At 41.2% G+C, this 13,116-nt stretch overlaps 1 protein-coding gene and 1 non-coding gene across 2 annotated transcripts; both read right to left on the bottom strand.

The window, feature by feature from the left end:
* trnal-uag (transfer RNA leucine (anticodon UAG)) lies at positions 1-82 on the bottom strand. Its single transcript has one exon. It is a non-coding gene; the product is annotated as a tRNA-Leu (tRNA).
* A 2,932-nt stretch (positions 83-3,014) lies between these two features.
* Positions 3,015-12,834, bottom strand: cdr2a (cerebellar degeneration-related protein 2a). The gene is made up of 7 exons (XM_049562196.1): positions 12,593-12,834; positions 10,585-10,697; positions 6,886-7,034; positions 6,616-6,792; positions 5,064-5,378; positions 4,658-4,934; positions 3,015-4,532 (listed from the first exon to the last, which is right to left on the bottom strand). The coding sequence occupies exons 1-7, from the start codon at positions 12,669-12,671 to the stop codon at positions 4,260-4,262; spliced, it is 1,383 nt and encodes a 460-aa protein (XP_049418153.1). The 5' UTR covers positions 12,672-12,834; the 3' UTR covers positions 3,015-4,259.
* Positions 12,835-13,116: the final 282 nt, after the last annotated feature.

Here is a 13,116-nt window from a genome sequence, read left to right as displayed (position 1 = left end):
TGGCAGCGGTGGGATTCGAACCCACGCCATCGAAATGACTGGAGCCTAAATCCAGCGCCTTAGACCACTCGGCCACGCTACCACAGTAATGCAGGCACACAATCCATATATAAATTACTACCAAAGACAGTTGTGTTCAATCTATTTACTTGTTTGGCTTTCGAGTAAAGCACAAGCATCGCAAAACCGGATTTAAACACCAAAAAGTACTACTTACATCGCACCACAGTGTAATGCTCAATATTACCCCTGAAAGTCTCGGTATTCATACATCATTCTGGATATTAAACATTGATTTGACCCTAAATCACTAAGAGAGAACATTATGAGGTTATAAGTAGTAAATCTGTGGTCGGCTGGCAGACCTCCAGGAGCAGTCAGAGAGGGGTGCGTGGAGGAGTTACCCCTGAGATGGAGTGAGCTGGACTCACCATGTAGCATTTCTGTGGCATTGTCACCTCCTGTGGACTCTGTGTAGGCTATGGCTATTACATTATCGTTGCATCATCCACCCTTGTTAAGATGATTGGCAAGTTCAGAAGCACAGAATCAGTTTTAGAAAGTCAGACACAATGCCTATGAGTATTCTGAAACCAAAACCGCAGATTCCACCTCCATTTCCTTTTGAGTAGTCCCCAACAAGCTGTCCATTTTCATTTGTAGACTTGCTGTCAATCGTTCCATCGTGTAAACGAGTCTCTTCTTGGCAGTCAATATGAGTATCCTCAGTACATACATCTGACCCTTGCTATAACTATCTTTGGGTATAACTGGCTGAATACTTCCTATGATTTATTTCTTAACGCTGCCCCCGAACCCCTGAATTATTGGGCAGTCCCAAGAAATATGCATGTGATCCCACAATTTCTCCAACACAATGCCGGTGAGGTTTCTGTCATGTCTGACGAGATGATGATGAGAGGTATTAGAATGTCTGACTTTTATTTTCCAGTCAAACTCTTTCCATAATTGACGATTGAGTCCTTTATGACAGTTTGCACATAGATCTTCCCATATATTATCGTCAACTATAGTATCTAATTCGAATTCCCATGTTTCCTTAATGTTCAAGGTATTTTTTTGTAGAGAGTTGTATTCTATATGTGGGAATACACATAACACCTGATTTTGTCCAAATGTACGAAACAAATCTTGTTCCCCTGTTTGAACACATCAGGTTGGAGAGATGGTATATCCTTCCTATGTCCAGGTTAGGTCGTGTTGCACTGTTGAAAATGAATATCCTTCTTAGGTTATTATATCCAGTTCAATTAATCCCACCTTTCTTCTTCTATCACAAAATTATAAATAACTTGAATAGCTCCTTTTATAGTTCCTTTAGTGTCCTTTATATGGGCCAAGAAAGGTGGTCTTGACCTTCCTGATATCCATAAATATCAGTTCAGTGCTCATCTTTGCCTTAAAATTGCCTGGGTGCATTAAGGACCTACATCTTTATGGCTTGATGTAGGAAGCTTCATGTCTGAATTTCCCTTGACAAATGTATTATTTCTTTAAAAAACTTAAATCTCTGACACTTGCCGGTAACAACCCCATTACAGTGGCCACTATTAAAGCACTGTGCGCTATAAGACAGCACGAGGGTAGATCTCAAATCACCTCTGTCTTCACTCCAATATGTGATAATCCTGATTTCTTACTACAGCTAATCTGCTGAATCTTGAGACATTCGAAGGGAAATATTAGTCATGTACATTTGCTATTTATTGATTTCTCCTGTTTTTAATCATATTCAGGCACATGTTTTAGCTCTCTGACTTTTATCTCATTTTAATTTGGATTTCAGCATTGTTTGTTGGCTTGTTGACCTTTTAACAATCAGGTCTCAGAGTTCTTCTTCTACTGGATCCCCTCAAGGATGTGTTCTTTCTCCTCTTTTTTTTTGTTTGTAATGAACAAATGAATGTTAAAGTATCACACATAAAGATTTGTCCGTAAGTACGTGGACGACTCTGTCATTGTAAGTCTTCTTCATGGATCAGAATATGATCATGGCCCGGCACTGGATGAATCTGTTAATTGGTGTGACCAGTCTTCCCTCCAGATTAATGTGTCTAAGACCAAAGAGATGTTGATTGATTTTCGCTCCTTGTGTGATCAAGTGCAGCAGTATAATAAGCATTTGGGCACTGTCTTAGATGACAAGTTGAATTTTGATGTGATCACTGATAGCATCTGTAAGAAGGCAAACCAATGGCTGCTCTATTTAAGGAAGCTGAGGAGTTTCTGCTTTTATTGAGTCCGCTCTTTCTTTTAACATTGTCTGTTGGTTTGTTAAATCTGAGCCTTAAAAACAAGAACAAGTTGGAAAAAGTAGTTAAGTTGTGCTCCAAGATCACTGGTGTTACTTTAAATAACCTCCAGCATCTGTATGAAGTTGAGTGAGTTGCCTGAGTTGAGTTATGAGTAATGGGAACTTCAACTCTGATACTTTCTTTCTCCCTGCCATGAGGGATAATGTTGCTGATTTGACAGCTAATCCTTTTGTTAATCTATTTTTTTGCTTCTGTACTAATTAATTTTCACAATATGATTGGTCTAACTCTTGACACGGACCTCTGCGGATTGCTTCGCTAAAGCCTTTGTAATATTCCTGCGTCTGCTTATAACACTGCCAAGATCTGTCCCCTTCAGGCAAGCGTGGTATGCAATCCCCTTGTTTGGAGGTTTATTGGATTTGAAAGCAGGGCGAGGAAATCTCAGTTATGCAAAAACCTAATTATGAAAAGAGACAAAGCCCCATTAATTCTTTGCTAGACTGGGGACACTGGGGTCCTCTGGGTTTTGTAGGAGAGCAAATGCCACACTGCTGCTGCGTGTTTTGATTTGTTTCTAGGGAGGACATGTTGAAACAACTCTGCACACAAACTATGTAGTGATGCTATCTCTTTTGCTGCAGCGCCCACTTTCAGATGCATGCACTGATGGTGACAGTTATGTTTTAGACATTAGGACACAGAGAAAACTCAGCAGGCTCTTGCATTAATGTTTTTAATAATCACAAGAGTTTCACAGCTTCAAAACAGCATATTGCTAAATGCCATACTGTACTGTATGTTCAAACATCAGCATTACCCATTAAGCTTTGTTTCTCATGAGCATCACATCACCTGGAAAGTGAACTTAGACGTACAAATAAACTGTATTTGGAGTATTTCCGTTTTTATGGTGACCTGAAATCAAATTCTGCTCAGTATTAAGAGCAGGAAATGTCCGAGTCAGAGAAAACATTCCTGCAATTTGAGGCATAGGAAATTGTTTATAAGTAAGAGAACATTTCTGTAGTTTTTTCAATTTTACCTCTGTATTTTCTTTTCAACCACGTGTCGAACAGAATATTTACAACCACAAAATAAGCACCTCAGTGTACAATTACTTTCCAGTCAGCTGACCAATCTGCTCTGAATACTTAGCAACAAAGAAAATAAATATAATTTAATCTTCTCTTTCAAAAAAAAAAATAAATAAAAAGGCAAAAATATGATTCAGTCATAAAAAGTGCAGAGCTGTTACGTGTCCTACTGGCATACAGACACTCGTCAGAAGCTGTGCAGACATGAAAACAGAAAGCACAGACTAGCTTTTACAGTGTCCACTGATATTAATCTGGTGACACGCCAATGACCCTCAATACTGCCTACTTACAAAAACCAACTCACATTAGCCATTAAGCTAATTATCACCAACTCCTGAGTCTTTAGTTGTTACATACATAGCTACACTTTTTCATCCTATTACAACATTTCTTTTTACAGAACAGCAACAACTCCAACACACATACAATACTGTTTCTGTGTGTGTGTCTCTCTCCCAAGCACCAAATGATCAAGTGGTCACGGGGTTAGCATTACATACACACTGAATACTGCTGGAGGACGTAATACGACACACTGAAATGTGCTTTTTGTTAGTCAGGGTCTTACGACGTAATAATTCTTATCATTATTTTTTTGCCATCTATAGTTTTCTGTGTGTTTGTGGTTGAACTTTGGAAAGCACTTGTAACAAGTAATTTTTTTTGATAAGGACGAATAAAAGGAACAGTGCTGACTAACAAAAGCATCGGTGTGCCAAAATGACAGGAGATAAGATGACTGCAGCATGTCTAAGATATTGCATCTGCACCCTCTGGATATTTTTTAATAGCAAAGCAACCTCCAAGTTTCTCCTTAGTCGAAAAAACCCCCAACGTTGACAGCTACAAACGAGTGCAAGTCCCAGAGTTATAAATCACACAATCATCCCTGGGCATCGCTGTCCTCGCCTGGACATCTGTTGTCCCTGAGGTCCTCTTTGGTCTTTTGTATGCAGGTGAAGATCTCCTTGAAGAGAGCCTTGTACTCGGGCTGCTGCTGGCCGTCCTCCAGAACCACCATCAGGTCAGACAGAGTGGCTGAGGACCGGCGGCGGCGGGTTCGGCTGTTCGCGAAGGGGATGTTGGACGTCTGGACGGCTTTATGGCTGGGCCCGTCTGCCTGCTGGCACCGCCGCAGCAGCTCGTCATATTTCACCTAGACAACGCACATTTAAGGGAAATTCATACATTTTCTTTTAACTGCTGTCTACAGTCGTTATTACCAGTCAAGGAGATATTTATAGTGCATAAGTTGTACAAGACGTGCTATGAATACACCACCTGCAGCGCGCTGTACTGTGCATCCACCTCGTTGAGCAGAGAGATGCCCCTCTGTTTCACCGCCTCCGCTCGCCTTATACACAGCTGCTCGTGACCACGGCGAATCTCGTCCGGGTTCGTCGCTCTCAAAATGCTGTCACTGTTGCACCTCTGCCGGCTGTATCTTCTCTGATCCTCCTCCTTTTCTACCTTCTCCTCCGTCTCATCCTGCCCCGGCGTTTCGTCTGAGCCAAAGAATACTGTATCAGGCAGCAACAGCTGGTCTGGCCGTCTGACACTGGTGAGAGTGGAGGCACAAAATTACACCTGTTGAAGGTCTTAACTTGTATCACCAAGTGTCAGTCAAAAAAACAGAGCCAAAATAATCTGACAAATCAAATCTAGTTCACATATATGTCAGGCCTACCTGTTGGCACAGTCAGCACGCCACAGAAGCCGCAGCTGCTCCACTTCGGCCTCCAGCTCCTTCTGCCTGGCTCGGCAGCCGGCCAGCAGTGCCAGCCGTTGCTCCAGGCCACTGTTCTCTTTAGATGTCAGCTCACTCTCACGCTCTGCAGCCTCCCTGCGGCTCCGCTCCACAGCTATCTGGCTCTTGAGGGTCTGGATTGAGAGCTGTAGAGCCACGTTCTCCTCCTCTGGGTCCTGGCGTCTGTCTCGGTCATAGAAGGAGCCCTGCGTTGACCAGAGTCCATCCACATGCAGACCATCGTGGGCTAGATGCCTGAGCGGGGACAGGGAATGTTAATTCATGTGTGGAAATAGCACTTTGAGAGTAAAACTTTGCAGTTTAAGTTTACTCACTAAAACCTCTATAAACAGTGTCCTGTAGCTTGTGCTTTGTGTTTTTTGTTTGCCCGGCAACTTAGATTTTGTCTTATCTTTTTGCTGGAATGACTGGGGTCAGAGAGGGAGAGTGCATATTTGTGTTTGCAGGTAAAGAATGATTTTATCTAGGCTTTGAATGCGGTTAAGGAGAGTGTTCTCTGTAATATGGAGGGAAATACAAGATTATTTATCATAAAGTGTCAGATCTCTATAAATGTATGTATATAGACTAAAGCCAAAAATGGTGTGAGCCAAAAAATGTTGGACAGTTTCTACAACCAGGCTTCCACCTCACCATCTGCATCTCCAAAATGTTCGTGAACACAGGTCGAAGCTTCTTCCATCAAGTCTGTTTTTAAAGATCGCAACTTTTCCGTGGGAAGTGGTGTACGCCTCTTTCAGGCCTTGTTGTGTGCGTGCGCAATGTCTACAAATGAGAAACCAGGTGTCGGACCATGAGCAACATGCATCCAAGAGGAAGCTATAAAAATTGCAGACACAGAACCAAAGAGGAAAAAAAAGCTAATATAGCTTTAGTACACCTTTAATAAACTACACTCATAATATGTCATTTGCTAGATCTCATCATTGTTTCCACTACTGAAACAAACCCACGCCCCTGGGTGCTGCCATGACAAATCCTCTGTATACATAAACATAGGTGGCGTACTTTACCAAATTTTAGGGCTGACAATTATTTTGTTGACCCTCAAACAGTAATTTACTCCACTGCTCTCTCCAAAGCACATCAAACAAGTGGCGTGACACGTAGCAGGCTAAAGCAACAGTTGTGTGTATGTATGAGGACGCTGCAGACAATGAAGGAGGATTAAAGTCTTTCTCTTGTGGATTATGTCTGAGGGAGGAGGAGGTCTGGCTCTGGGTGACCTGCATGTGTCCAGTCAGCATTCAAGGGGCTGAGACAGCAGTGCGTTGGGGGTAGGAGACGATCAGACAACAGACAGGAGCTCATCTAAAAGGTGTAGGAAAGACAACCATCTAACACCTACCACGCATTTCCCCTCTCTGAAAATAGTCCCTGTCTCATCCTGTGGTTCTGTTACCAGCAACAGTAGAGCAGAACATGTACAATGACACACACACACACACACACACACACACACAGGAAATACCTGTCATTGTGTAAGTCGTACAGCTCTTTGAGGCAGGACACACTCTGTGCTCCCAGGCTGCGTCGCTGCTCTGCCAGCTCTCTTTTGTTCCGCTCTGCCTGGGCTGTCTTCAGCTCCTCCACCTGAGTCTGCAGGTCCTCCACGTAGGTCTGAAGCCCTTCAATGGTCTCTGTCAGACTGAAGGACAATGAAGAGAAATATGGCACTGAGGTTCTGCAGTTAATTAAACATGTGATTTTATATATATTCGCTGATAACTGGTGGACGGACCTTTGGATCTTCTGCTGGGCCAGGCGGCTGTCCTGCACTAGTCTCTGGTTGCCTTGCTCCAGATCCCTGGCAGCCACGTCTAGCTGCTCGTACACTTTGGCGTGCTGGTCGTTCATCTGACGCAGGAGGTCCACCTGCTTGGTCAGGTGCTGGAGAGCAAGAGAGGGAAATGAGATTTAGCTTGGTTTGTGTCTTTGAGGTTTGTTATAGTATATCTTGAATAAATGACACATGTATGAATCAGTGTAACTCTGTTGTGAATTTACCATCATCACTAAATTGAGCATTTGCTGCTTTTCTTTGTTTTATATAATTGTAAACTGAGTATTTTTAGGTTTTGAACATAGGCAGGGTAAAAATAATGGACATAGCCACAGTGGCGACACCCATTGGTTTGTAGATTCCCATTTGGAAGCCTCAAGTTTGGCGTTTTGGCTGTTGCCATCTTGGATTTTGGAGCCAGAAGTGACCATGCTTGGACGAGAGGGTAAAGCTGTGGAAGAGCGAGGGGTGACTCTGGCTCATACTGGAATGACACCTTGCAAACAGCCCTGCCCTTAAATATGCAGAAATTTAAGCCTTAACAAAATGTAATCGCATTAGTTAGACAAAAATTAATCCCCTGCACAGTTGTCATGAATGTTTAAATTAACTTTTAAGATCAAAACCCTTTCTGCACCAGGCTATCAAGCTGGGCATTTTAACATGGGGGTCAGTGGGGAGTGACTCGCTTTTAGAGCCAGCCTCAAGTGGCCATTAGAGGAACTGCAGTTTTGGGCACTTCAATCATTGGCTTCATTTTTTCCCCCGCTTGGTTTTAAGCTGTTGGATGGACAAAATAAGACTTCTGAATACGTGACCTAGAGCCCTAGAAAACTGTGTTGGACATTTTTTAATTTTGTTTTCACTTTATATGAAAGTGATTGTTAGTTGCAGCCCTACACATGTGTTTATAGGCCCAGTGAGGTTGTTGTCCAGATGGCTGGGCAATACACTGATATCATACAATACTGCAATATGAGACCAGATATCATCTTAGATTTCGGATACCATGCTATCGTAAAAAAGTGTTGTCTTTTCCTGGTTTTAAAGGCTACATTACAGTGATGTGACGTCATTTTCCAACTTATTGTGCTAGCTTTTTTAATTTGCCTTTACCCCCTTAGTCATTACATCCACATTACTGATGCTTATTTATCAAAAATGTCATTGTGTAAACATATATGTTTTGTGATAGTCGACCCTACAGTATCGTAGCAGTATTGTGATATTTGATTTTGTCTGTCTCGTCCAGCTGTTGTTTGTCCCAGTGTATCAGCTCTTATTTTATTTTCACTGGGGTTTTTTTTACTGTCACTGTCAGTTTGACCTTCATTTTATTTTTCATGATTCAGCTTCTTTTTCTGCTGTCACACGTGGGAGTCAGTCACAGAACATATTTACATTTCTTTCTGTTATTTTCACTGTCATTGTTTTCTAGTGTTTCTCGGGTCACATGGCCTCTCGATAAATTTTAAAGTGCCTGTTACACCCTGGTGATGGCTGTTAAAGTTGACAGGCATTTGTCGTCCATGTGTTATGAAGGAGTTTTACTTACAGTCAAAGTGTTTAAGATACTTTTAGGACTGCCAACTTATACTATGGACTTCAACATTAATGAAGCTGGACAGTCTTTGTGTTTTTTATTCTTATTCGACTACTTGCCTTATCCTTGAAGAGCACCTGATTTTTTACTATCAACCCAGTGCAGTGCTCCCTATTTCTTCTTCCACATGTGCTTATAGATTTGATTTCTTGACTCAGATTAATGTGAGAAATACTAAAGTCTACAGGACACTTGATTATCACACATTAAGCAGCAACATGTGAGGTTATTTAACTCTTCTTTAAACCCGACCCACAGAAAAGAAAAGAGAGGTGATAGCAAGTTTTACACACTTTTACATTTGGTTTTACATCCTACGTGAACACATTTTATTACCACACAGACAAAGGCACCCTTAGATAAAAAGAGCTGCCAGTTAAAGGCCTTTAAAAGGACTCAGCATTGTGGCAGGGAACCATAACATGCGTCTGTGAGCTATACTGCACGGTGGACAATAATGTGCTCATTATCTACAAAGATGTTTCTGCAGTGGCTCACCATCTTCTTTCAACTAAATTACTTTTCTCTGGTAGAAATCAATGCAACCATTTGTCAAGGACGGCAGCACGCACACACGCACACACACACACACACACACACACACACACACACACACACACAGCTTTGAGGTTGTTATTAGTGCAGTGGGTAGGACCAGTGGCGGACACTGCATGAGGATGAGGGTCAGGGAGACGTATGGGGATTATCATATCAACCTCAATAAACCCTCGAGCCACAGGCCCTCGCTACCGTAAACAAATTAAGGCTCTTATCTTTGTTGGTCCGCTCAATGCCATGTTCTCGTACTCAAATAGATCAGCACGGTGCCATGATGTGTGTGTACTGAAACATAAGGGCCTAGGTGTGTTTATTTATGAGCTTATGCTCTGCTGTTGAGGTAGACTGACATAACAGCCAGAGGGTCCTGACGCCTCTTGGGGGTCGCAAAGCCTTCTTGATTTTTAAGGGGTGTAAGAAAAACTTTAAAAAATAATAATTACAGAGCAGTGGGTTAAATGCTATATCTAAGCATTTCAGTTATTTCTGTGAAGAAAAGTTGTTGTTTTTTTTGGTTTTTAAAGTTTAAATAATTATTCAAGATATAAATCTAAAAACAGGATAAATCTTAATCAAATAATAATTAATTAAATAATGATAAATAATTCACAGAGCCTTCACTTTGTGCTAAACGACTGCATCCTGCATATTAAAATACACAGTTAAAACAACCAAGGAGCTAAAAGAACAATGGCCGAGCGTCAGTTGGAAGAAAACACTGAAACTGTCAAAAAAGAAGCCTAGTAAATATGTATGATTGCTAAAAATTAAAAATATACACATAATACAGACGGAGAATTGTTAAGAAAGTTCCTTAAAATATAAGGAAAAGTCATCTCTGATGAAATATTCACATGAAATAAGGTGCTCAAAATGAATCCAAACCATTTTTCACAAATTTCCTGCAGTTATTGCGTTCACTATTTGAGTTAAGTGTACAGTTATTTGTGCTGGTATTGTTATGCATTAAATATAATATGAAGTATCAATAAAACATGTCAGTCAGGGGTCGTCCGTTTACTTGATGATAGAAAAGGGGTCCTTTAAGGGAAATGGTTGGGAATAACACATAAATATTTGTAGCAAAAGCAAAGCCTTCTTTAAGATCTTGTTGACTTGACCATGTCCAAGTAAAAGGTAGATGGCGGCAAATAAGCAGGTGAAAGTTTTCCTATAATTAGGCAGACGAACATCCTGCCAAGGCCACACCAAAGGCTCACTACTGGGTCAGACAGATCAGGATTAGCTTTTACTCCATCCTATTTAAAGAAATTCACAATGGCGCCTCGCTTCCAGTGAAAGAGCTCCTCAATGAATCTGTCATTGTTGTCTCATTCAAATAAAATCACCAAATATCTGCAGCTCAATATGCTCTGACAGCAGAAGGTGTATATGTTTCAGCATGTGTTTTGCGTGGTGAAATGGAAATGCAGCTGAGAGTTTAGTGCTGCCGGGGCCTCCAGAACTCTCATGAGTTCCTTCCGAACATTGATCACCTCTATCTCCTGCAGCTGCTCCTGGTTGGTGGAGTACATCTGCTGTAGGGCCTGCTCCAGCTCATGGTTCCTGTCCAGGAGGGTTTTCCCAAGCTCCGCTGCCAAGTGGAGATCTGTCAGAAACACAGGAAAAGATGTAAACACAGGGCGCAAGATGGGCTTCAATGCCCAAACACAGGCAACTGATAGAACTGGAGCGTGTGTAAAAGGTTGGCGCACACACATACACCTCATTGTGTCACACTATTAAGCATCTGGCACTGGTGAATCAAGCAGGAATCTGAGGCATGCCTTGGGATCTTGTGACCTTTTCTCCCACTAAAGTCTGGATCTTGTCCAGCAGCAGTGTTGACGAGCCCTCTGAACGGAAGACAATAAAACCAAGCATGTTTCACGCACTGAGCAGTGTATGCCCCCTATGATTTTTAATTCAAACCTGCCACGCAGCCAAAAAACAATCTGGTGAATGTCTTGTAGCGAACAGGAGGATGCCGCACAATCTGGGATCTTAAATCTACAAGCAGTAAGCTCAGCTGTAAAATGCTACAGGAAGTCTTTCCTTCCTGCTGCCATCACTTTGTGCACAGACCCGCCTGTGTATGAGGAATGTGACTCCTCTGCCCATAACGGCCAAGATTTTTTTCCTTCATCTTGGACAGACTGCTCACTTGGTCATTTATTTCTACATTCATCATTTTAATTATAACAGTAATTAACCAGGGCTGTAAGCAACAAGTCTTTGGCACAGGTCAAACCCCAAATATACTCACGTTTCATTCATATATGTCAGACAGAAGCATCAAACCTCACACTGATGAAGTTGTTGTTTCAGATCACTCCTTCTGATTGTTGAGTATTTTATTCTTACGTGTTCTCTCGTGTCTCTCTGTGTTTTTACTTCCTGTGCAACTAACTGCTCCCTAGGGACAAAATATAGTTGAAGTTAAAGTTGTGGCCGCTCATTTTTTTGGCATCGACTTATTGATCATTACAATTCTGCTCATTGTTCTCTTACAATTTTTAAGATAAGATAAGATAAAGTAAAATAAATTACTAAAGTTAGACACAGCTATACATACAGATACATAGCTATATTCATCTCATTATTGTGACAGAGCTACAATCATTAATCAATTAGCCTAGCTGTCAACGATTAAATTAATCGGCAACTAATTTCACAACTGATTAATCTGTTTTTAAAGGGGAAAAAAAACTTAAAAAAAATCTAATTCCAGCTCTTTAAATAAAAATATTCTCTGGTTTATTACATCTCTGCCACATTTAACTGAAAACATTTGGATTGTGAACATAACAAGATATTTGAGGACATCATTTTGGGATTTGGAAAACACAGAAGAATATGTTTCCCCCATTTTCTGACAATTTAATAGACTAAAATACTAATTAATGAATAGAGAAGTTATCAACAGATTAACTGAAAATGAAAATAATAATAATCTATACATATGTATATTAAAAAGACTGACAAATAATTTAATTTTAATATCGACCTACTAAGGAGAAACACAACTGTAAAGTGTATTTTCAATACATATTAGAGAATTATCTTCCAGTTTTATTCTGGTTATTGCTTATCATTAATGTTATTACGGTTTATGTGATGTGCAGTTTGTCTTGTGTGAAATCTCTTTATCTCAAAGCCACCTCTGTGAACTCAACAGCACAAACAACAAGCATGAAAAGCAAGCGTTTCAGAGGGAAACCACCCACAGGGGAGCTGTGACAGCCTCAGGACACCAGATTTCACCTCATGACTTGTGTGATGATTTAGTCACAAGTGTAGACTACAGACTTAAATCTCAACTGACAGCCATTTGTGTCATGTCAGTGCAGAGAAAACCCGTGCGATCTGTGTATTCATTAACAAGCTTGTGCCATAGCAGATGTGACAATATCTCAGTTACATTATTCTGCTGGAGTAACAACACATCAGTCCACACAGTCGGACACAACTTAGGGTGCGACCGCAGACCCGAGCAACACTTACCGTGTTCAAGGTCCTGCGGGTCGTACCAAGCCTCTTCACTCTTGTCAAACTCTTCCTCCAAAATCACGTCTGTCAACATCTTAAAGCCGCGTGGCGTGTCTGTCAGCGGCTCCACCTGACAGAGACCCGACACACGGGTGTCTGTGAAAGTAAACTAGCAGCTGTAAGTTCTCCGCCGTCCACCACCGAGTGTGGAGAAACATAAACTACATCCTCCCGGTGAGAGTCTGTTGTCTACAGCAACGTGGCAGATACACGCCTGCATCCGGCAGGTGGCAGATATGACTGCGATACAGGAAAACAACTTTTAACTTTTTTTTTATTTTAACAAATATTCAATATTCAAAGTAGCTTTTAGTTCAGTTTACAAACTAAACTCTACAGCAAAAGTTAAATATATTTTAAAAATGTTTTCTTTGTCGTAACTTCCTGCTTCCGTTGACAGCCGTTTTATCGACCAATCACGAAGCAGCAAGTAGAGCCAAAGAACTCTCCCGACCAATCAGATGTTTGTTATCAACAAG

This window comes from Epinephelus fuscoguttatus, linkage group LG19 (genome assembly GCF_011397635.1).
Source record: "Epinephelus fuscoguttatus linkage group LG19, E.fuscoguttatus.final_Chr_v1".
Lineage (NCBI taxonomy): Eukaryota > Metazoa > Chordata > Actinopteri > Perciformes > Serranidae > Epinephelus > Epinephelus fuscoguttatus.
This window is presented reverse-complemented; position numbering and strand designations above follow the sequence as displayed.

Excerpts from the sequence above, each read along its gene's own strand:
- cdr2a (XM_049562196.1), bottom strand. The coding sequence starts at position 12,671 with ATGTTGACAGACGTGATTTTGGAGGAAGAGTTTGACAAGAGTGAAGAG. Across the intron at positions 5,379-6,615 it reads TACGACTTACACAATGACAG|GCATCTAGCCCACGATGGTC; the intron begins GTATTTCCTGTG and ends GTCCCCGCTCAG. Across the intron at positions 4,533-4,657 it reads CACAGTACAGCGCGCTGCAG|GTGAAATATGACGAGCTGCT; the intron begins GTGGTGTATTCA and ends TGCGTTGTCTAG.